This window comes from Nothobranchius furzeri, chromosome 8 (genome assembly GCF_043380555.1).
Source record: "Nothobranchius furzeri strain GRZ-AD chromosome 8, NfurGRZ-RIMD1, whole genome shotgun sequence".
NCBI lineage: Eukaryota > Metazoa > Chordata > Actinopteri > Cyprinodontiformes > Nothobranchiidae > Nothobranchius > Nothobranchius furzeri.
Window position 1 is genome coordinate 50488931 of NC_091748.1, and position 25762 is coordinate 50514692.

Sequence of the window (25762 nt, forward strand, 5' to 3'; positions counted from 1 at the left end):
AACACTGCTCTGATCCCTCAGTGAAAACGCTTTTCTTGTCTGAAAATAATGTTCCCCTTAGGATATTATCTAAAAAGATCTTGAACATTAAGGGAATATTTTTGCCTTTTCAGTTGTTTTGTCATAAATACTTACCCTAACCCCAACCAATGTAGACAGCTTCTTGAAAAGCCTCTGCTTCATCCTGAGTGATTAGCAACAAGCTAGTCTGAACAGAGCCAAGTTCAGTCTCATGGATTTTATTTTATTTATTTATTTTATTTTAATTTTTTTTTTCTGTGTGTGTCCTGTCTGGCTGTGAAGCAAACAGAATTGATGTCCGAATGCTGGTAACAAGCCTTACAGATTTATTCTCAGGTGGAGCATCAAAGCGTCTGCTTTTAATGCCACGCCTGATACTTAAAACTTTATTGTTATTGTTGTTGAATGCTTGTAATTCCGACCAGACCAGGGGCGGCGTTAGGCCCGGCTACTTGGGCTGAAGCCCCGGATCTTTCATGAAAAGCCCCGCATCTAAATCGCGGAAGTAACATGCAGTACCAAAGTCCAACAGAGAGGGCGCAGCTGGCAGTAGTTTGTATACAGCCTGCCTGAGCCTCCACCACTGAAGAAGAAGCCCTTCAGCAGCCGGCTTCTTCTGCAGTCTCTGCCTGAAACGCATGAGTGAAGATGGACATAAGGACGTTTTTTAGACCAAAAGTACGGCGACAGAACCCCAGCTTTGATGAGACTGGTGTTGACTCAGGTTTGTGAGTCTTATTAGAAAATATTTGTTGTGCTGCTGGTTTGCCTAAAGTTAGCTTACTATCAGGTAAAGTTGTTGGAGAAAGAAAGGGAATATTTACTATCATCTCACACTAAACACTAACAGGAACAATACTCTGCCCTGAATATGCTTAATATGTAGCTTCAGATGAAAAATTATGTGATGCAAGACATATATATATATATATATGATGTTGACTAGTGCGTGTGCGTGTGTATGTGCGCGTGCGCGTGTGTTAAGCCCCGGATCTTCTTCAGTCCTAAATCTGCCCCTGGACCAGACACAGAGACAGAGGTGAAAGAGAAAGGAAGAGACAAAAGAGAGAGAGAGAGGGGGGGGGGGGGGGGGGGTTCCACAAAAATAAACAATATTGAACAAGAGTCTGCTTCTAGACCTGCAGAAAGAGACAAGAAAAAAAAGCAAAGAAACAAAAAAATGGGACACAACAACAATACAAAAAGATCAAGCTATCACTGCGTCAACTTGATGAAGAAATATATAATCAACATTGTTTAACCGAACAGTCACACGGTAATAAATCACAGTGCATTAAGTGCCCACCATAGCCTTCAGACATGTGTTGAACATGCTCAAGTCCATACTTATGAGAGCACCATGTGAGCACATGTGTGTGTACACACGCTTGTTTATGTAAGGTTTCTCTATAGGAGCGTTCAAAAGAGAGTGTGAGGGGCCACAGATCTGCCCCCTAAAGCCGGGCGTACACTGTGCGACTTTTTCACTCGCAGCGTTCAGCTTCAGCTCAAACTGTACGACTTCCTCGCAGAGCAGATCTCACGAGTCATGTGCTCACACTGCACGACCCAGTTCTCGCATGCGACCTGACTGCTCACACTGTACGTCTGGTAGCAACACGTCGGCCCTAAAAATGTGCTAAAAATAGCAGTTTTTACTCAACACGTCAGACTTTTTTGTCTTGCCTGTTGTTCTTCGGGAGTGCTGCAGGAGGACACACAGGGATTTATGGGGGTTGGATGAGGAAAACGAAATAAAGAAAGTGAATCTGTGTTTTGTGATCAGTTTAATTTGACATGAACACGACAAACACGCTTTCTTGACAATCTTTGTGAGTAAAAAAACGTGTAGAAACAAAAACGAACAGCGTGTGTTATTAGGGAAATAGCGAGCGACCGGCCGGCGTTGATGCAGGATTGCGCGCGCATGCGCCTTGAGCGGTTCTGATACTTTTTGGATCGTAGCTGCTCGCAGCTGCTCGCAGCGCCGCTTCAACAGTACGATACCCTCACGAGGGATGAGCGAAATATTAAACACACCAGAAGTCCCTGCGACCTCACGACTGCTGATCGGCAGCTGGTCACGTGGTGTTAATCGCCTCTCGTAACCCCCTGTACACTACACGACCGCTCGGCGCAAAACTCGCCCCGATGTCGTGGATTCTCGCACGACTGGAAAATCGGCTCAAAAAAGTGAAAAAGTCGCACAGTGTACGCCCGGCTTTAAGATGTGCAGGAGACGGAGGGAGCTCCAAGTCCCAGAGATCCAGGAGTTGCCCCAGAGCACAGGAACTCCAGGGAGACTGCGACCAGAAAAGCCCCCGCCCCCCTCGAGAGGCACAGAGGATCGCCCCGGGGGGCCACAACCAGCAGCCAGCAGAGTCCCGGGAGATATCGAAGGCAAGCCCACAGGCCCGCCCGCAGCCTCCCACCCCCTAGCCGGCCGAGACCGGGACCCAGCGACCCGGGACCCAGGGGCGACCACCCCCGCCGGGGACCCAGCAGAGCCCAGGGACCCAGACCCCACCAGGCAGCCACCGGGATTGGTCAGGCAGGTGTCAAAAATCTTAGACTCCCTGACCCGGGAGCCATGACCCAGGCAGACCAAGGCACTGCACTCCACACCAGGTGTGGCAGGGAGAGGGGAGACGAAGATCTAAATCACCAAAATAAGTCCCAGGAGAAGGGAGGAGTCAAAGGCCCCACCTGACATACACAGTCATACACAAACACAGTCACACACTCCCTCCCTCATGCTCACACATACACATACAACCCAAGACTTACAAAACTGCACGCCGGACACCCACTCATGCTCCCCATACACACCCTATTCACTCTGGTCCCGATACTGCTGCACATGGGGTACAACCATTACCGGTTCCCAGAGTTTGACCCTTTCTGCTGGGGTGCTGATGAGCAGGCTCCCCCGCCCAACGCTGAGCACAGCAACCACCACCCCAGACCCCAACCGGACGGCCGGATCTCCCTCCTAGCCTCCAGCCCCAGGAAACCAAGCGACAACAGAGGTGGCTAAGACCCCTAGTCTCCCTCCACCTGCTCCAATATGGTGTTAGTGAGTGTTGATGAGGTGTATTCCATGGCTGTGGTGAGCAGGCAGTGCGGGCATCGTCTGGCCTATGCCAGCTGATGCCACCACACCATCCCACTTACACCCACAGCCCTCAGTGTCTAAGTGCAGTTTAAAATTGGGAGTGGGCACCGGCACTTGGGATGAGGATGAGAGATCCCCTTGTCAAATGCCGTTGGATGTGCTCACTCCCAAGGCCCTAAGTGTGTGTTTGCGTGGAATGTCGTTGGTGGAAGTGTTTAAGGTGCAAATAAAATTGGGGGGCAGGTTGCCACAGGAATGCGGAAATGGGGTCCATACCCGCACTCCCTGACTTGTCCACCCCCAAGGACCTATGTGCATGTTTGTGTGATGATGTGAGGGAGCTTGAGGAGAGAAATATGCGGGGATGGGGAGGAATGGCTGGTTGGGCTTAGCTCTCCAGGGAACCAGCTCTCCCACTGGCCCCGATAGGCGCCTCTGTTGTCAAAGTGCCACCCAGAGCATGGAGACCCCCAGCCCATCCTGCCAGGGCCCAAAGCAGCAGCATCGCAGAGCCTCACAGAGTCCGAGGGCACCAACCCAGCCCCACCCCAGCAGAATATCTATGCCCATCCCTGCATTTGCACAACTTACGGACTATAAAAGACATAGGACATCCAGGTAAGGTTAGGTCCTCCCCCTCCTGGACTTCCCCCTCCCCTGTGATGGGACAGTCTCATGGATTTTGTAGCAATTCACAAGAACACAACGTTATCATTTTTTTAACACTTAATCATTAATCACTAATGGAAGCACATTGAATTGCCCTTGTGTATGAAATGTGCTATATAAATAAAGCTGACTTGCCATTTATTTGGTCAGAAATATTGAACAAATTCTGCAGGACTGTTTGCTGTTTCTGTTACCTGCATTGCTCATAAATAGTAAGAGATTCCATATGATTAACAGGTAAAACTGTGAACAGTGTAAATGTTTATAAAACAATTTAGCACCAAGCATTGTGGAATTTTGGAGATTAGAACAGCAAATTTGTGGATAAACACTTTTTACTTGTTATTTTTAAATACAGTCAGTCACTCTGAGTCTAACATGCACGCTAAACATGAAAATAGTCTTGTTCCCCTTAGAGCCCTGCACTGAAGCCCTAGGCCCGTGGGTCGGCCAGGCCCGACAGCCCGCGGGCCGGGCTTTGGGCGAACGACTGTGTAATTACCTCGGACACGGGCCGGGCCGGGCGCCTTTATTTTTAATTGAATTCATAAAAAAAACTGAAACACGAACGCAGCAGCACCTGCCTGCTTCTCACGCACCGTTAGCTCAGTTAAGGTCTGTGTGGTTTATAAACGCGCCTATATAAACAAATTCTCAAACTGCTGATTGAAACATGTGCCCCTATTCTTATATGCTATTTTATGTCCACTTTGATGTCAGAAACCATTCGTTTATTCTCATGAAAACGGCAGCATTCTATTTTTCTGTGAATAAATTCGCTCTGCGGTTAAAATAAATACAGCATTCATTGCTGGGGTTTTTTTCTAACTGGAGAGCACATTTTCAGAGCGGCAGATTAAATTTACAAACGCTATACTAACTGGGAACATTTATTTAATCTGCCGCTCTGAAAATGCGCTCTGCAGTTAGAAAATTAGAATGCTGCTTTGTTTTCCAAATCGCACAAGAGCGCATTTTCAGAGCAGATTAAATTTACAAGCGCATCCAATTAATATAGTGTTCGTAAATTTCATCTGCCGCTCGAAAAACATGCTCTGTTAGAAAAAAAAGCTGCATGAATGCTGTTTTTCTTTCTTTTCTTTCTTTTTGTTTTACTGCAGAAAGCTTCTCACAGATAATTAGAATGCTGAGCATTCTATCACGCTAAAACATTATGAAAAGTAAAAAAAAAAAAAAGTCGGGCTCGGGTCGGGCCAGGGAATCCTGAAAACCTTCTCGGACCGGGTCGGGCTGGGGCTCCACCCCCTCGGGTCGGGCCGGACACGGGCTCAGATTTTAGGCCCGTGCAGGGCTCTAGTTCCCCTATTTCCTGCACTGGCCGCTGATAGAAAATAGACGGGTAAATGCTTGGGTTAGAAAAGTCCCTCAGATCTACGTCACACTGAAAATTATCATCATGGACTCACCCATCTTGACTCGTGACAGGGAAGGCTGTTGTTGGTTTAACAACCAGGAGAGAGCAGAGCATGTCTCTGCTAGGAGAAGTGAACCGTTAGCGTTAGCAACATGGCAGAACTCCTTCAGGCTTGTGTTTTTTGTGTAGCACCAACATTGCAAAGCTAACAGATTCAGTGGTAGAGTCACGTTGCTGTTAACTAATCATGAGCGAGATGTCCAAACAAGACTCCAGATCCAGCGTGTTCAGCTAAACTCTGATTGGACTGACTTCTAGTTCCTGAAACAGGAGCGTGAAAGCTTTTCCCCCCAGAGATCAACTCACAAGGCATTCAGAGACCACTACAAATGTATTGACATAAAATGAGTGAACTTGGTCTTTAAAATAGCAGCAGTTCAAATTAGCTGTGACCTCATTCATCCTATCAGGTGTTGGTTATTACTCCAAACACAGGTTATTCAGTCAGTTTTATGTTCATTTTACTAAAAGGAAGAAAATGCTTTTGACACAAAGACTTGAAAAACAGTAAGTGAAGGGATTCTGATTCTGTACCCTTTGAATATCCATGCAAGATAACTGATGAAAAGAATAACTATACTAATCAGTGATTTTAAGAAGTGGTTTTATTTTTTATTTGTGCACACCAATAAAGGGGTCTATTGAATCGCTGACGAACTCCACCCAGTTCTCCATGGTGAACAACAACCATTCAATAGTCTTGGTTGCTGCTGCTGTCTGTAATTTTGAAAAGAAAAATAATTTTCTGTTATTTCTTCTGGCAGTTAACCATTTTTTCCCTCTTAAACTAAAAGATGAATGGGAATAGATTACGAGGCTTTGAGCTGTCTGACCTGTGAAGGTACTGCTTTTGCTCCACCGTTTTGTCATCCGGAGCCTGAGTTCCTGTGAGCCCAGAGGGACTATTTGGTGCTATATGGGAAGGCTCGGCCACAGGTGCTGTCCCGCAGCTGCCACAGCTCTACACACACACACACACAAACACACACGCACGCACACACACGCACACATATTTTCTTTGAACACATTCTGCTACAGTGCCAAATAATGCACTGTTCACATGCACACTGGCATCAGGCGTCTTTACAATGTTATTGTAGATGCCCAACTAGCATCTGGTCTGCACAAATGCAAGCACAAAGTCAGTGTGTCTCTCAAAACCAAAGGGGGTAAAAAAAAAAGTCCTTTCCAGACACAATGAAATAAACATGCAAACACATGCACACACCACACACGAGTTAGATCTACTTTAGTCTTTCACAACTACAGTAACACATGCAGCTGAGGGCGAAAAGGGAGAAAAACACCTTTTTCCCAAAAAGAAAAAAGAAGTGTGGTACACTCATGTGTAGCCACTCTCACACCCACGCAGATTCCAAAAGGAGGAAACTCCAGCACTGCTGTCCATCTTTTTGCTGTAACTACACACACACATGCACACACACACACACACACACACCCCAAGGAGGGAAAATCCACAACTTTACTCATTTAATGGCTGGAACTGAGTCAGTTTTAAGCTCCAACACTTCTTTTCCCTGCAGCAAACTAACGTTTTTATCCAAGTTCAAGCTCTCATTTGGCTGAATCCTTCTTCTTTCCTAGTGTTGTACCATTTCTTTTATTCCCACTTCCTTTCCAAAAAGAGGGTACTAAACGTGCAGTGCCAAGCCACAAAGACGGTTTTCCTTTTTGTCAGTCACGTAGATAAGCAAAAACATGATTATGTTTCCATATAAGACTACCTATAATCTGAGCAAAATGAACAACAGCTGCAATTTATCCTGGATTCCAAAGCAATGAGGCAACACATTGAAATAAGCATTAGTGATGAATTTGAGCTCTCACAAGGAGTAGCGAGACACATGACTGACATAATCGTTATGCAAACCTTCCCACAATTGTCTCTTTCATTGGTCCCACGGCACAGACTTGTTGCCTTCCAAAAGTGTGATTCAAGGAAAAGGGGGAGCCATGACTAAGTGGGTGGGATTCATCTAAAAAGCTCAGTTAATGAAAGTCTATGAGAACAAAAATAAAAATTTGCAGGTGTCAGAGCCTCTGAAACTATGTGATCATATCAGTGTCCAGGATTTTAACCACTCATGGCCCAAACCTGGAGCCAAATGTGCTACATGCTGGCTGTGTCTCTTTGCTTCTGCCAGCAGACCTGCTCACATGCAGGGGCATGTGCGGGGGCAAATGAAGATGTTGAAAGGGGCAAAACAACGGAGCAGGACCCAGGGGGAGCTGGAATCCTGCTCAGGAAATGGTGTTGTTTGTGCAGTATTTTTAAGGGGGAAGGGGGCGACGGAGGAGGTAAATGAAGAGTGAGGTTCATTTTGTGCTTTTACCTCTCTGAGTACCTCCATGCTCCAGTCCCGTGCAACGAGAGGCTGCCATGAAGGCAAGGCTCTGGGGATGTAGGGGAAGATGAAGGCTGAGCTCCAAGTGAAGACGGTCTACATCGCTTGCATAACGTGCAGAATGGATGTGTAATTTACGAAGTGCCTACAGAAAGATTAACAACCTTTTTGTTTTGTTTCATCCCCCACTTTGTTTTGGTTTTCCATGGAGAGTTGGGATGATGGATTTAGGGTGTGTGGATGTTGTCATGGGTTTGGATTTCACAAGCAAAGAACAAATGAATCCAGGTTAAAATTTGACTGGTAGATTCAGCAACGCTGATGCGCGAAAGTTACGGTGGGGGGGTTATTTGTCAGCGCTGCGTGTCCTGTCTTGCCTCTTTCTGCTCAGGCGCTACACTGTATATCTCTCATCACAGCCGCGCCAGAGGCGTAGTGTGCTGCAGCAGCCTTCATGGTGGGAGCCTGCCTCAAATGATTGCGGTGCTCCTCTAACGTTTGTATTTGCCTTTCGGGAGACGGGTGAGTGTGAGGGGGGTGGGCAGGTTGAATGGGTGTGTGTGTGTGTGTGTGCGTGTGTGTGTGTGTGTGTGTGTGTGTGTGTGTGTGTGTGTGGGTGGGTGTGTGAGGGGGTTCTCTAAAGTCTGACAAATTGCTGAAAATTGCCTTCGCACAGTCATTCCTGTTTGGACACACTTGGCACATCTGGTTGTGATCTGGCAACTAAAGTGCCATGGCGGAGGGCTCAGCTCTCAGAGTGGTGCCACATATTATCCCCACTCCTCTCCTCCTCCTCCTCTCTTCAGGTTTGGTCTGCAAACGCGCTGATCACCACCACCCCCACCACCCTTCTCTCTGTGGGACACAAGGAGCTGACGGTGGCGATGCTACAGACGGAAGCATTCCTGAGCACCTCTCCAACTTCAAACATATCAGTGGGTTTTAACTGATGTGTCTGCTGAAATAATTGTGTTGCAGACTTTAAAAGGGAAGAGATGTTTGCAGTCTGGCAACTTTCAATTAACTAAAATAAAGAAAAACGGCAAAGGTGAATTATAGCATTTAATGGATACATTAAAGTAAGTTTTTTGTTCAGAATCTGCAGCCGATTCCTCTTCCCTGTACAACATCTGCTGGGATGACTGCATGTTTTCCAAGTTAGAAAATCTCCGATGAGAAACACGTGATTTTAATAAGAAGTGAGCTGCTCCACTGACTCAATAACTCCATCAAACAAAACCAGGAAAAAAAGCTCTGTGCAGTATTTGACACATTCCCGTTTCTCTCTCTTTTTAAACGCAGACAAAGACACGCTCTTTCATAAAATTGGGTCGACTGGACTGAGAAGTAGAGGAGAGGTCATGGGTAAATACTCGCGGCGTTGTCGGTCGTGCAGCTGTGGAGTTGGACTAGGAAAACTGAGTGCACAGCTGCAGACAGAGGCCTCGGCTTCTCAAATTGCTTCAGCCTCGGTTTCCTGCTTCTTCTTAGCGACCAGGCCTCTCATTAGACCCACCCCCACCTTAATAATCTGTGATGTCATTCCACCTTCTCCTTTAAAAAATTCACTTTTGTTTCTTTCTCCTCACTTGAAGTAGTGTTGGGGGAGGAGAAAAAGAAATAAGAACGTTATCCCTCTACCTTCCAGCTGGGTGTCCGTACTATCACATCTGCTTCAGTTTGGACTCCCCCTGGTTTGTTTGTCCATCTGTATTTGTCTCCCCCCTCACCCCCTACCTTCCATCAGTGGAGAAAGATTGAGGAATGATCAGTCTGGCTTTGAAGCTCCTGGCCCCTGCCCTGGCTTTTCACAGCACGTGAGCCCGAGAAATTACACGAGCACTCCGAGCTGCTCACTATTACTCTGTAATGCTCCGGGACGAGAAATCAGGACTTTGGGAGAGACGAGGGTGATGAAGAGGGGGTTGGAAGAGAAGAAAATAAAAGAACAGTTTTATTATTGTTTCATGTAGCAAAAGTTAACCCAACTTCAATTATTTCCTATGGCGTCTTTAGCTTTGTAATTCATGAATTCACTGAAAGTACAGCTCACATGAGTGTCTAAAATATTAACGACAACCTTTACAGCATGTTCAGACAAATATTACATCAGCAATAAGTAGAAGAAAGAAACATCAGGTATTTTGGAGTATTTTAAATTAGTGATGCACCAATATGAAATTTTTGGACCGATACCGATGTTCAATATTAAGATCACTGTCATGGCCGATAACCAATATTTGCCGATATCGATATACTGACATTGATGCTTCTAAAATCAGCAGATTTTGTTTAGAATCAAAATTATTAAATCAGAATTTACCTTATTATGTACACACAACACACACATTTACGGTTCTGAGATGATTTCATTCATTGTTCACATGACTAAACAATTACACATCACCTCCCTCACCCTCTGAAACAGGCAAACAAATGTAGACGAGATGGAAAAAATATTGGTTGTTAATATTGGCCCGGTTTTATTTATCGAACCAATACCGATATTTTAAAAAAGTGACTAACATCGGCCGATACCGATATTAATACCGATATATTGCCCATCCCTGTTTTAAATATTCCACACTAACAAAGGTCTGTACAAATTGGGTTAAACATACTCTTAACATAAACTCCTCCACTTGAGGTAGGACCTCTCTCTAACCCTAACCCTAACCCGGAGTTGGGTCTTGTTCACGAGTGAGGGTAGGAGGGATCGGGAGATCGACAGGCAGATTGGTTCAGCATCTGCAGTGATGTGGACGCTGAGCCGATCTGTCGTGGTGAAGAGGGAGCTGAGCCAGAAAGCCGGGCTCTGGATTTACCGGTCGATCTACGTCCCAATCCTCACCTATGGTCATGAGCTTTGGGTAATGACCGAAAGAACGAGATGGCGGATACAAGCGGCCAAAATGAGTTTCCTGCGTAGGGTGGCCGAGCTCAGCCTTAGAGATAGGGTGAGGAGCTCGGACATTCGGGAGGGACTCGGAGTAGAGCTGCTGCTCCTCCGGATCGAAAGGAGTCAGTGGGGTTTGGGCATCTGGTCAGGATGCCTCCTGGACGCCTCCCTGGGGAGGTGCTTCGGGCATGTCCTGCCGGCAGGAGGCCCCCGGGTCGACCCAGGACACGTTGGGGAGGTTACATCTCCAATCTGGTCCGGGAACGCCTTGGGGTCCTGCCGGAGGAGCTGGTGGAGGTGGCCGGGAAGAGGACGGTCTGGAGCTCCCTGGTTGGGATGCTGCCCCCGCAACCCGGACCCGGATAAGCGGAGGAAGACGACGACGACGACGATACTCTTAACATAATCAGATGGACCTTCTCATGACTGTCCACAGATGTAGCATCCATACAAGTTGAATTACGATAAACAAAATATTCTGTACTCTTAATCAATCAATCACATCAAAGCTTTATTTATAAAGCGCCTTCCGCAACCCTGTCAGGAAGCCCAAGGCGCTGAACATGGTACAGTAGAAGGTAAATATATTGAATAAATCAAAAATAAAAGCAATTCAAATTACAAAATACAAATTACAAATAAAGGTGAAACATTCTGGTACAGGACAAATGTGTAAAACAATGGATTGAGTGAACCAATGAAAACTGTGAAATGAATTCAACATAAAAGAGGGCCAAAATCAAACATGTTCAGCAAACGCCAAGCAGAGGAGGTGTGTTTTTAGTTAATGGAAAGTATTGAGACAGAAATCATTGGTGTCTGAACCGATGCAGTCAAATGAAGCAACACTTACGCCTTGTGTACTTCAGACACTTTTAAAACAGATGTATTTATCTCTGTTGATAAAAAATATATATCTTCATTCACATTATTCCAACAAAAAATGCTGAAATGCTGGATGTACACATGTGGCAAACAGGAAGTACTCTGGTCGGTGGCGGGGTGGGGGGACTGGCCGTTACAGATCATGGTCCTTTTATTCCCAGCAATCATTAAACCAGAATGGAAAGGAAGTCAGAAATCACTGCATCATATGGTCCTCACTTCCTGTCCTCCAAGAACATAAAGCGATCCACAGCTGGTGTATGCTCAGTCCGTCTGTCTGTTTGAAAAAATAAAGAGATGCATTTTTCTTTTTGCAAAAAAAGATACCAAAGATTTTTTTTTTAACAAATGACAACCGACTGAACACTGATCCACCGCACGTGCTAATCTAATACAGGCATGTTCCCTAAATGACTGTTTGCTCAGAGTGTGTGGCTTAATCCCGTAAAACTTTCCAAAGCAATTCCAAAAGAGCGCTTCTATTAGAAACAATAGTAGAGCTGTTCCAAGGCCTGCCTGGCCCTCAGAGCAGCTCGCCCAGCTCCACCTCACACCTGCTGCATGCTGAAGAGGAGGGAACAACTGGAGACATGTCGTGCGTCTGTTTGGGAGATAGCAGCACAACCGGGAGCGTGCAAGCGCTCTTGTATGAATGCCTGTCTTGACGTGGACATATAAGAATGCGTCAGTGCTCGTGGCACAAAGCGTGGCCTCAGCTCGATTTAACCCTCTGCTGAATGCCACCGCGACGCCAGTCAGACTCTGCGTGGCTGCATACCTCCACTGAAGAAGATATGGAAAAAATCTGTGCACCAGTAAGTCTTGGAGATTACACGGTTCCTCGTGGCTCGGGCCTCAACAATGCCTTGAATCCAATGCTGCCATGTCACGGCGACAAATTTGGGATTTTATTCTCAGAGGGGGGAAAAAAATCTCACATCACTGGTTACTGACATTCCTGATGAGGCTGTTAGTGAGCATGTGCCTGAGAAAGAGTTGGCATGCGTCTATAGCGAAGGGGTGCATGAGAGGGGATTATGTGTAGGAATAGCAGCGGATAAACTAAAACACAACATTGGCTTGAATTTTTTTAATTGCCTCTCGGCTACGATGAATGGTCAGTGCAGCTGTCTGTGTGAACAGCTGCCAGCCCGAAAAGAATGAACAGAACCGGCTCAGGGAGCGAGACGGGAAGAATCGCATGCACACAATGATGCTTTTTGCAAATTCACAACTTAGAAAAATTCATGCAGGATTAAGAATCACTTATTGGGGGAAATGCCATCTGTTTCTGTTGCATATTTCCCAGGGAGTCACAAAGATGCGCTCTCTGTGGAGTCTGGGAGAAACAAACACAGCACAAAGAGTTAGGGAACTAATAAAACCTAAAAAGGCAATGTTTCCTTCATACTTTTAGTTTAATCTTGGGACGTTTGTGAGTTCCTCGGCAACAATTTTGAACCGTGGCGGAAAACGGCACAACAGAAAGACATGGTTGGAGAAATTTGCGTGGATTTCCTGCAGAAACACATTTAAAACAAATAGTCAGAGTTGAATTAAGTACTGTTGTTTTGCTCACCCCCCCATTCTGTCTGTCTCAGCCCCGTGGCTTTGTGGCTGACTACTCCACATCTATAAATCACCGGGAACGCATGCACATATCCCGAAGCGAAGCACGCTAAGTCGAGTCTGGGAAATCACATTCGCTTCCATACCTCAGCGTGTTTGCAGGAGCAGGCTGATATGGGACATGATCCCTCTTGTTTGCAAATTCAGCTCATATCATGTTTTAGTGGCAATGCCACATGAAAGAGCTGGATGCAGACAACACTGCATCTCCTTTCTGTTTCGGTGTGTGCCACCGTAAACGGCCGTTTGTCAGTCGTCTGAACGTCTAAAGTGAAACGTGGAGTTGGATAGGTGTTGTGTTTAGATGATGCACACGTTTACATAAAACCAAGGCCGAAGACGGCCTGCGCTGAGAGGACACAGAATATTTTTTCAAGTTTATAAACATCACTAAATGCAGGAATTGTAACTATGAATGAGAACAGGTGCGTTTGCTGTTGCAGCATGTGATCGGGCTTCGGTCTTTTTTCCATCTGATGCCGGCACTTCTCTTTTCTCAGTAGTGCCCTGCCCAGATATGTAGGAATTAGGTCACATCACTCACTACCATCTTTCGCTAATCAAAGTGCCGAATTGTGAAACAGACAGCTGTTGTCATGTGCCGTGATTCCGATGGCCATCTATCTGCCCCTTGGGTTGCCCCGAGCTCTTAGTTGGCCAGCTGAAGTTGCAGGGGGAGCGAAGGTTCATTGTGTCCGCCGTCTCAAACTCCCGATCCGTTTCGCACCAGAGAATTCACCACAAGCATTTCCAGGGTGAGTTTCGTTTTTCTCTTTGTGCTCTAGCTCTTTGGCATGACTCCTCACATCCTGAGATCCCCTCACACCTGAGGCTGCTAATTAAGATTTTGAGATCCTAATCATACGATAAAAAAAAGATTTATCGATTTGATAAAAGGCAGTTTAGGGCTCGAACCTTTTGCAGTAAATCTTTCAAAGTTGTTGCCTTCAGTGACAGCGGGTGATTTTTGAATTTGCATGATCTCACATCACAATAAAGGAGGAAAAGCGGATGTGGGAAACAGCTGCTGCAATGCAAACGGGGGAAAAATAGCCAGATTGATTTACCCAGCACCTTCATGCAAACTTTTACTGCTCAGAGTTGGCAATCAGATGTGTTCACCCTCACTGTTTTCCTGATTCCCTGTTCTGAGTCAATATGGGAAGAAAAAAGGGTGAATATTGAGTTGAAGCATGAATTAAAGAGGAAAACTTAAAGTGGGCTGTTATTGTGTTGCTATCTACTCGTCCAGGACAGTTGTCTAAGGGGGAAGGGCAGAAACAATAGGTTCTGCAGCTGTTGCTGACTAAAGTGAGGGCTTTGACACAAATGCAGACATTTCTGATATAGAATAAATTGGCTGGAAAAGAACAGTCCATCTGCTTTGTGAAAACAAAATCAACAAGACTACAAATCTGACTGGTGTCGAAGGCAATGAAAACTTTGTCGCGTTTTAGCATCTTTGACTGACTATTCTTTCTTCGTAAACAGACAGAGAACATTTATGGCACCAGCAGACGTTGATTGAAGTGGATTTTTCTGCCTCGCTTTAACGTTCTTCTACACCTCCATCCGATCTGACAGTAGGAAAACGGGCGGAGGGCTGACGTGTGCCGAGGCAGGTCTGCGTTTTGATTTCTCAGAGTGAAGAAAGCTGACGAGAGAAAAGACAAGGCGTGTTCAAACAAAGTTACGCTTTGGAATAAGCCTCGGGGGGGGGGGGGGGGGGGGGGGGGGCTTCTCCACAAAGCCACCCTCCAGTGTTTTTGCTGCTTGTTAAAAAGGTGGAAAGAAAAATAAAAGAAAAAGTTGAAAAAAGTAAAGAAGAATTTAGAAATGAAGAAAAGTTTAACCCAACAAACACATGCAATCGTGTAAGCAGGGTTGGGGTCAGAGGTCAAATGGTCCTGAACTCTCTCTCTCCTCCTTTAGACTGAGGACATCAGAGGTTCCTCTGTGTACTGCTCTCCATTTATTTTACTCATCATCCCTCATCAGGCTGAGGTGACCCCGTGGCCCCGGGGCTAGGGTTACCTGTCAGCTGGCTGTGTGTTCGTGAGCAGGCTGTGTCAACATTTGTCCTCTGACAAAAGGAGAAGAAAAGAAAAAACGACCAAGAATAAAGGGACTTAGTGGTAAAGCTTTCACGGATATATTATAATTAACTTCTAATTAGTTAAGAAAAAAGACCCTTTTGCTTTTTTTTCAGCGCAGATCCTCAGATATTAGCAACACTCAAGCACACGTGATAATTCCTGTTTACTCAAAGACAAAAGATCCAAAGCAGCACAGCAAACAGATGCCTGCGTGGATACTTGGGAAGAAGTGCCTACAAAAACACTCTGAAAGCCTCCTGGTTTGTGCTGTCGGCTATCAATCAGGGTCCCGTAAGTGGGATCCTTGAGAGGAGATGCTATCAGCTCCGCCTCATATACACTCACACCACAGTTTCCCTTATCTCTGCAGAGATAGCGGATCCCCCTCCGACAGCATGGCCCGCACCCGACACACTCGCTTTCTGCACCTCCAGTCTCACTCTGGGCCTCAGCTGGGCCACGGGACACCTCGTTTCAGACGAGAGGGAATAAAAGAAACAACAAAACAAACAAAAAGCAAAACAAAAACAGCAATTTGCTCCAGGATCCGGTGTAAAATTCAATACGCATGCCTCGTTTATTGCATCCGCGTGGTGCTGGCGGGGGCCACAGAGGGCGCCTGTTATCCTGATTCCAATCTCTGATGTTATCAGTCTCCAGAAAAAACACGATACATGTCTGAGATGACAAATCCAGATGGACACGGGATTCAACAAAAATCACTCTTGTGTTTCATCTAATTTATTAGAAAAAAGACATTATTAAAGATTTGCAAACAGCAAATGAGAGCAAAAAGTTCAGGGTTGATTAATGAAGAGGAGAAGAAGTGTGTGAGCGTTAGGTTTGCATCATTGCGTTTGATGTATGTGAGGACAGTGGGTCGTGGGGATGGTTCAGTACCCGTCTTGTTTTTGGGGCTTCCACTCGACCACAGCAAGCTGAGCCTAATAACAAAAACAAGCATCCTGGTGTGGAGCCGGTCCCACAGTGTGAGGACCTTAATGAGGAACATGTGGAGCTGCCCAGACACACTGTCAGAGGAAACCCAATCCCTCATTCCCTCTTTTCCTTCACCTTCCCCTTATTCCTTTTTTTCTTCCTTCTGTTCTCGCGTTTTGCTTTGCTCCAAGTCCTGTTTTTATCGACCACACAGCATCCGTTTTTGTCCCCTTCTTCAAACACCGATCCGCTGCTTCTTCCTGAAGGTTCCAACCTTTCAACTCCAGATGTAAGGAATTGTTTTGCACTGGAAAAAGTTCCAAACTGAGAGATTTTTGCCCTGCGTACATTTGTCTCATCCACCCACTCTTCCTGCTCTTTTTTAGTCTTAATAGTATATACATCCGTGGAGAGCCGTGCAATGCACTCCACTCATAAGGAAAGAAGAGAAGAAAGAGCTCTTTCTCCACCCATCAAGCTTGACAGGCGTTCTCTGAGCTTCTTTCATGTGCTGAATTCATCCTCCCCATCCACCTGGATCAATTCCCTGTTTGCCTGAGTGGCCATCGGCGCTGCAGGTCTCTTAGCAAACAGCGACTTACCAAATAAAACAGGGGCTTTGATGATTTTATTTCATGCGACTCTCACATTTTTAATCATTCTGACTAACTGTTATGAAAAGTAATCCATTAGATAATTAATAGTGTGCTTTCTTTCCCAGGAAATGACCAATCTTGCTTTTGAAGACACACATAGTGACAGGTGAGGAAAGTCCTGCTATGAACCAACATATTGATCAAATTCAGCCCCATGTCTGTGTTTTAGAGAATACTATGGAAGCTAATTCCATGCTTTGGTTCTTTTTAAAACACAGAAACAGTTTTGTTTACCTGTTTTGTAGCTACGTTTCGCTGCTTCAGGCTGACGCTGATGGTGGCGCGTCACTTCCTTCTCCTTCTCCGCGCCACCATCAGCGTCAGCCTGAAGAAGCCTGCAGCTGCCAGCGAAACGTAGTGACAAAACAGGTAAACAAAACTGTTTCTGTGTTTTAAAAAGAACCAAAGCATGGAATTAGAACCACGACACAGCAAGAACACACCTAAGATGTTCACTATGGAAGCTGTTATCCAAATGTAGCCGCACAATCAGAGGAAGGGTGATCCCTCAAGGGTGATAAACTAAGCACATCGAGTCTGGTGTGACAGAGACAGCTCGCATAACAATCCATTTTCATTTCACCCCTATGTAGTGTCCGAATCTTTTGACATCACATCAGGCCCCACACCAACAACAGCCTTTCACAAGACTGACAGGCCTCCTGAATCACACAATTGTTCGGCTGGAAGAGCCTGCAGAAAAACAAGTGATCCAGCAACTGTCTGGGTTCACTTCTCGCTCATAAAATCAAGAGCGAGGGCCAAAGCTGCAACACAAATGTTCCAGCTCCAGTCTCAAACCGAGCTTTAGTTAAATAAAATGCTCAAAGTTTCACTGTCAGTTCATTTAAAATCAGAATTTTATGTGATCGCCCGGTGCATTAAGATTCTTCACTTGCATGGCACACCAAAATAAAATAAACCCACACTAAGTCGAAGGCAAAAAGGCAGAAATCTGGTGAGCGCCTAGCAGATGGTCCAGCCTCACAGCAGCTGTGCAAATGAAAGACAGAGTGCTGCCGAAGGAGTGAGAGAGATGGAAAGTTGGCCACAATGAGAAAAGACTAACACACAAGTAATGGAAAGTTTAATGGTGCACTGAGATTTGGTGAGAGAAATTCACCGAGTAGGGAATATTTAGTGAGTTTTGGAAGAGACAAAGGGACATGAACAGAAAAACCTGCAACAACAACTTGTTTGTTTGATGGAGAGAAATCCATGTAATAAATACAGCCCTCTCTCTGGATCCAGTCACTTTTGTTTACTTCTCGTTTATTAGAGTCTGTTTCAACTTCTAAATCAATCTGTTTCTATTTTTAAAAGATTTGCAAAATAAATAAATAAATAAAAGCTATGCTTGGTATTTTGCACTCACAATTGTCAGTCAAGCGCATTTATTCTAACACTAAGTCGGGTGTGTGAAAACAACAGGTGATAAAATCCTGCTTGAAGCTGAAGACACACACACACACACACACACACACGTTTGATTTTTGGGGGGAGGGGGAGTCAAAGGGATATTTGAGACTGCTGCAGAAGTTTGTAACTCTCCATGTGAGGAAGTGTTCCTGCTATAACTTTAAATGGCACCAAACTCTGATATGTGAAGAAAACCCTCTTATAAACGGGTAACTTTTCACTAGACTCAGCGATTGTTTTTTATTCTTTAACTCTGAGTGAATGTAGGTTTGCACATCGCTCTCAGCTTGCTGGAGCCACTTTCCCACTGTCCTCATCTCCAGTAATTACCACTAAATGAAAATATCAGAGGTTGGTGAATAATTAAAGTTTGATTGGCCAGCCACCACCTCTGGGGCCCCGTCTCCGCTTCAGACCCCTCCCCCCTGAAGACAGGGCAGGGGCCCCTTTTGAATGACAGCGCTTGGGAAGGAAGACGAATTCTGGTCTGATTCCCCGCAGCCGCAGCGTCGATGAGAAGCAGTGGAGGAACTCCATTCTAACTGAATGGATTGGCATGGGGAGAAGCGGACCTCAAATCACGGCTAAGCGGCAGCTTTGGGACTGTTTAACGTTGACCATGGTTTTACTTTCTCTGCCGGTCCGACCAGGTAAGCGGAGCTTGATGTTTTCTTCCTCCACTCCGAGCTCCCCCCCACTCCTCTCCTGCATGCAGAGCTGTGTCCCCGCGGTCTTCTCCCCTCCTGGAAAGGAGAAAGTTAACATTGCCCTTCTCTGTCTGTTCTTGCTGCGACTTTAACTCTTTTAGTTGCACATTTTTTCTTTAATGTTTGGTCATTGTGGGGGCTAGGTGGCTTGAAAGTCCCTCGCCCCCTCCGAGGACAAAGTAACTGTGTGTATAACCAGCCTCGCTAACCGAGCAGCACGAGTTAACGCACTTTACGGACATTTGATTACAATAATCCTTTAATCCTGCCCCAAACGGCAACATGAATCGACGTGTAATTAATAATGTAACATTTGTCACGCATCACCTCCCGCTCCATAGAGAGCACGAGTTATCTTTCTTTGCCGGAAAGTCTGAAGTTATGGTTAGCTTCTAGCTAGCATAGCTCTGACTAGCAACAGGCGTCCAGCTCGCGCAGGCAGTCCGGGGTGAAAACCAGAGTTTTAAAAAAGTGTAAAAAAAGCAAACAAAAAAAAAACACACACACACACACTAAAATACCGCTGACCCGTCTCGTGTCCTACATTAAAATGTTGTGACGTTTCCTTACAGTTTTCACAGCTGTAGGTGTTGTGTAGGATAAGCGGACCTCGGTATTTGATGCTCTTATTAACTCTGCTAGCCACCATGCATTAGGGGTCGACTCTTTGGCCTTTGAGCGTGCTGTTCGCTCCTCCATCAGCACGGGATGCTGCTTACCTTAACGTTTTTGAATGACATTATTTAAAAGTTATTTGTGGTAATTGACGAGCAGTTTTTTTAAATATTCAGATATATGGTGGACTAGCTTTTGAGAATTAATTGAAAAAACAATTGAAGTTGCATCATTATGTCCACACATACAGGGAATGTCAACATGTTGATTAAATATTGCGTGGTTTTAAAAAGAAAGTAGTAAAGCTGTCATGGATTGTTTAGTTAACACGTAAAAACAAATTGGCATTATGTCAGTCCTGTAACTTTAACTCAAATAGAGTTGGATTTGAGTTGGTATATTTTGGAGGATTCGGCTAATAGCTGGTGCCCTTTTTCCTCTTCTGTTTGAAATAGAAAACCTTTTTATCTAAATAAGATTCAAAATAAGAATTGGTTTCTCATAATGGGGGGGGGGGGGGGGGGTTGCTTTGCTCCTGACTTGGTTTTCTAGTGGTTGAAATGTGCAGCCAGCACTTCTGCTTTAGATTTATAAAATAATATAGGGTATATTTAAATATAGTCAAATTAACCCTCTCTAAGTTTAGTTTTTTCAATTTGTTACACTGTTTCAGTCTTTTTTTTTTTTGTCCAATGTAGTCTTCCTCTTGAGCTGACTTCAGCTCCAGTGATGCATTTGCTCTGCCAGAGAAAAGGAGCTGTGATTTGCTGATAAACTCTTCTGGGATGATCACCATCAGGAGATTACTTTATGGTGTTGATAACTGTTTATATGATAAGACCAGCAACTGAAAACAGAGGAAAACACCAGCTGTATGCTTAGCCTTACTGAAGAACTGTATTCATAATTGTGTATAGACAGTGAAGTAGAGTTCAGATTGGAGAGAAATGGAAGGAACGTTGATATAAAGCTAGTATTTGTATGATGTTAGTGTGCTAAAATGTGTGTAGAAGGTCAGATGGGGACATGCATTCTCATATGCGGTGTCAAGCCTTTGATCCTGTGAACAAAAGTCTGCCTCAGATCCAACAATCACTAATCTCTGAGTGTTGATGCTGTTTATGTGGTCTTTTTCTACTTTGTTTTCTCTCACTGTTCACACTTGTTGACTCTTTAAGTGCTAGTGCATGAAGAGTCTTCAGGGAGACACACACACACACACACACAGCATTTTGACCTCATTTAATTTTCAACGATCCAAGCTTGTGCATGCATTAACCATCTTTCCTACTCGGCCAGTGCCACCAGCGTGGGTGTGAGGAGACAAAAAAGCAGAAGTGTCCATTTACACGCGTGTGAACTCTTGTTTATTTTGCCTGAACTGTTGAGGGTTAGATGATGCTCTGGAGTAAACACAAGATTATTTTGTTGCAACTGCTTCCAGTTTAGCATGAAAAATGATGCAGGTGTTGCTGTGATCTAAAAAAAAATAAGTCTTCACCTCAGAGTGAAATCCATCATCCCAGTGAGTGACAGACTCAGTCTTCAGAAGTATCCGTAAGAAAGAAATAACAATGAATCTGTAAAGTTTTCATGTCACTAAAGCAGGTTATCTTTGTGTGTTTGGTGAGAAATAACTCCGGGATGAGCCACTACTTAAACTGAAGCACAGTATTTGGGTTAAACCCATAAATATCAAACACTGATTGCCTTCCGTGTGTCCAGTTTTCACTTAGTGAGGTTTTCCTTGTGATCATCCTGAAGTAAATAAGACCAGATTCTTGAGCCTTGCAGTGTAGCAGAGTTTAATCATTTTCAGTTGCTTCACAGATGGTCAGTCCATATCAACACCCTCAGGCACACTGGTGCCGGCTGGGTTTCCTTTGCAGTGAAGCCATTTCTGAGATTTGACTTGACTGACTTTCGGAGCCCAGTGTGAGCCCAGAGAGCACATTTAGGGTTTAACGGTTCTCCTGATTCAGCTAAACCTGATAGTGGAAAAGTTTCCGTTTCAGCTGAGTTATTGTATCGGTGGGTATCACATGGATGCTCATGTGGCATGTTTTATGAGAAGCTTGTGGAAAATGGCCAAGGTTAATAAAATGGTGTTGTTTTTTGCTTTTCAGCTCACTGCCAGCAGTGTCGAATCCAGCGCTGCAACGCAGAGTACGTGGCGTCTACCTCACCTGCTAGTGGTCTCCAGGAGGACGCGGCTCTGGATGTGGACTACTGCACGGCCCTGCGGGCCTACGCCCTGTGCACCAGGCGGCAGGCGCGCAGCTGCAGGGGCGACCTAGTTTACCACTCAGCCGATTTCCGTATTAAGGAATTATTCTCGCAGCACAACTGCTCCAGCGATGGGCCCACCTCCGCCAAGGCCTCCAGCACACCCCGGCCAGCCGCGTTGGAGCTCTGCGACTACGAGAGTCGCGTCCTCGCGTTGGGCTCGGCTGGTCATCAGAAGAAGTACGCCCATTGTGGATTATTCGGGGACCCGCACCTACGGACTTTTCGTGATGAGTTTCAGACCTGTAAGGTGGAGGGGGCGTGGCCTCTGATTGATAACCGCTTCCTGTCCGTGCAGGTGACCAACGTTCCTGTTGTTCTTGGCTCCAGCGCAACAGCAACCAGCAAGGTGAGGATGGGTTTGGGATACAAAGTGTTTATGCTTGGATTACATATATTTATATCTTACCCAGTATTTGGGATCGTATTTGAATAGATCTAAAAAGGGATTAATTGGCTTAAATGTGTTACAGGTGAATACCTCTTTAAGAACGAGCCACAACGTTCTACAGACGCTCTGACTGCTAGCTGGCTAGCTCAAACACCGCCATTAGTGCCAGAAAGTATCAAACATGGGAAGTTAACCGTAGTTCTATGGAGCCTCTCGTCTCCGGCATTCCTCATGTCTTAGAGCTCCCTCTGATCTGTGGGGGTGTGGGGGGAGTCCTTCACTGGTGTTGGATCGCAGACATGCATGATTGCTCTACCTTTAACACATGGGTGGTCATATGGTAGTGATTAATGCTCGCTCAAACATTTTCCCCCACCGCCACGATGTGGAATGTTTTTTCACCCCTCTGGTCAAATAATTAACTCTCAGCTTTTTGTGTAAATATAGAATAATTTGGAAAAATAAAGGGAAGAACTGGCCAGCAGCATGTGATTTTTTATTTTTTTCCTTCAGAGTTTAGTTCATTAGACAAGTTCGTTTTTTAGGTCAGGGTTTTTTTTTCCTCTCTTTTTTCTGTTGAAATAATAAAATAGTTTATGCTGAAGGTTTAGTAAAAGGATGAGTTGTTTTTAATAACCGGGCTAATCTGCCTGCTTTCTTAAAGAGCAAGTCACCCCCAAATCAACAATTTTTTTCTGATAAACTATATAAATGCGTGTCTAATCGTGCTGCAGACACGTGTAGTCAATAGTTTTGCACTTTAGTGCATTTTAGTTAAAATTTAAATTTTCTGCCTGAAACTGTCAGTGTTGTGCCGTTGTCAGGTAAAAACTCTTCACTGCATTTGAATTTAAATCTGCCACCGCTATTGGCTAAGAGGTATGCTATGATGTAAACTGGTACATTATGATGTCACAATGTTGTGAGTGTGTGTATTTGTTAGTGGCTCCACCCTCTCGGTCTGCTAGGCAACAGCATTTGTTGCATTTTTTCAAACATGAAGTGGGAGTGAAGTACGCTACTTGTAAGGGGTGACTTGCTCTTTAATAGGCTTATTTTGATGCTTTAAGAATAAAGAAGTACATTTTCTTTTACCAGGAAATTGTTACATTCCCAAACAAATATTTGAATTTGTCTGCATGAGAATAAATGACAAGTAAATCTACATATTCTAGGGTGGTCGTACGTCGCTAGGAGCTTCAGAACGGTGGGCCCTGGCTGTGCAGTCCAGTTATAATCTATAGTACTGATGCATCTGGAGTAACACATGATGGCCTATCATGTTTTTAACAAAGTTGTAAAATATTTGGAGGTTTTCCTGAAATGCATTTTGAATGCAGCCACGAGGAAAATGCCAGCAGATTTGAGATTTTATTGTTGTTGTTTTTTATTTTTATCATGCAGAGTGGCTCAGGTGGATTTTGTTTACATTAAACCAGAGTGAGAAGCACTGCCGTTTACAGTTTGTAGAACTACAAACATTAATCGGCACAGACCTGTGCAGTTCTTCAGTTTTCTGCTGCCACCTTGTGGTGTTTAGGTGTATTACCATTTTAAAAATCCTCTGACGACTTATCATAGTTCCTTTCCTCCTGTCTCGTTTCAGATCACTGTGATCTTCAAGGCCTATCATGGTTGTACAGAGCAGAAGGTGTACCAGGCCACCACTGAGGACCTGCCCCTGGCCTTTCAGGATGGGACTCGTAGTGGCGGCGAGAGCGGCAGCCTGGCCATCTTCGAGCGCGGGGGTCCCGGAGTGGGTCGGCAGGTGAAGATACAGGCCCGTTACATTGGAACCTCCATTATCATCAGGCGCGTGGGCAGCTACCTGACCTTTGCTATCCGCATGCCAGAGGACACGCTGGACCTTTCTGAGGACAGCGGTGGACTCCAGCTGTGCCTACACGGCTGCCCGCGTAACGAGCTCATCAAAGAGCACATGGTGAGCCGTCAGGGCCAGCAGCCACACCTGCACGGCGCGAGCACAGAGCTGGGGCCTCTGCGGCCTCCTCACCAGATCTACACGCTGGAGAGGGCCACCGCCAAGTGTAGAGAGACTCTGCAGGTGGAAGACTTGTACTTTCAGTCGTGTGTGTTTGACTTGCTTACTACAGGAGACCCGGAGTTCTCTATGGCGGCGTACGGCGCCCTGGAGGATTTGAAGGCACTGCCACCCAGTAAACTGAAACAGAATTCCCCAAGGACTCCTCGTGTTAGTGGCCGAGGAGAAACGCAGATGCTGGCTGCAACAGCAGCTAACGGCTGTCTGCTCTCTCTCCTCATTTTGCTGCTGTTGTAAACAAACAAACAAACAAACAAACAAAAACCAGAGGAACACCGGACATGAGACGTGGAAGCATTACCAGCTTGAGGAAAGAGTGACAATCACTTTATATACTTTCCCCCTAGGTTGAAGTGAGGATGATATCATGAGGATCTCATCTGTTTTTCCTCATTTGAAGGATGTTGTTTACAAACATGTAAAAGTCATGGTTAACCTGTTTTCTATTGAATTGCGCTTGCTTTACATCATTTGGAGAGAAAAAAAGAATCTAATATGTGAAATTAATTTTATTATAGTTTCTCAGAAACCCAAATTTGTCTGAACTGACCTCCAGGAATGCTTGTAAATAGTATTAAACAGAGAACGTGCAAAGCAGATAAACACTCTGCTGAAAGAGGTACAATAACAATTATACCATACGACAAGCATTTTTAAAGGAAAGCTATGACTTCTAGATCCTTTCTAATCCCATAATATCATTAGCACTTAACAGTTTCATACCAATTGTGTGTGTATATCTTTTATCTCTTTTGTTTGTGGTTTCCAAAATTGGCATCCAAAAAACGCAGGATCCAACAACTGTATGTAAAAACTACCTAACCTGAAACATGTCAGTGGTCATTGTTCTGTGCAACACTCCCTCTTCAAGCTGTCTGGCTTCCAGTTTTACACACACACACACACACACACACACAAAAACTTTATATAATAATATATTAAGAGTGTATATATGTGTTTTATATTGTGTACATTTGCCTGTATAGATGTTTTAACTAATATGTTTTACATTTGTCGTGTTCAGTAGGTTATTTTTGAGTCATTGTAAGAAAAAGTCAACTAATATGTTTGTGCTGTATTTTTAATTTTCTGTATTAAAGCGTTCTCACTCCATACTAGAACTTTTCCTCCTCTTCTTGGTATCTTTAGGAGCAGAAAGCAGCTTAGTTTCCCAGTAGGACCCCAGTTTCCAGCTCTGCAGTTCTGCTGGTGTCCTGCTGGTGTCCTCAGTCCATAAGACTTGACAGCTTGTAGCACGGCGACCGTTTTGACAAGCTGGCTGTGTGTAGCTGTAGGGTTCCACAGTATGTTCTCAGTCCCCTGTGTGAATGTTACTTTGAGTGCTGAGCTGGCTGCTGGCTTTGCTTTTGTCTGCCAGAGCTCTGCATGGCTCCAAACAGGATTTGGTCTGTGGTTAACACCAGGTTGGAGTCAACTGTGGGATCACCGTGATGAGATTTAAGCTGTGTGTGAACGAACGAGTCCTGTTATTGGGGAGCGAGAGAGAGAGAGCGAGAGCCGTGATCAGTTTTAATTTCCATTAAAAATGCAATTAAGAAAGCCTAGGCACAC

General features: G+C 45.0%; 1 protein-coding gene across 2 annotated transcripts; it reads left to right on the plus strand.

Moving 5' to 3' along the window:
- Positions 1-11932: 11932 nt before the first annotated feature.
- rgmd (RGM domain family, member D) lies at positions 11933-25303 on the plus strand. Of its 2 annotated transcripts, none has more exons than XM_070554102.1 (5): positions 11933-12205; positions 16776-16816; positions 18631-18779; positions 21578-22086; positions 23735-25303. In XM_070554102.1, exons 1-5 carry the CDS (start codon positions 12128-12130, stop codon positions 24425-24427), a joined length of 1470 nt encoding a protein of 489 aa, XP_070410203.1. In that variant the 5' UTR covers positions 11933-12127; the 3' UTR covers positions 24428-25303. The 2 variants fall into 2 exon arrangements, with proteins under 2 accessions (XP_070410203.1, XP_015827067.2); XM_015971581.3 differs by lacking the exon at positions 11933-12205 and adding an exon at positions 13327-13774.
- The last annotated feature ends 459 nt before the right edge of the window (positions 25304-25762 follow it).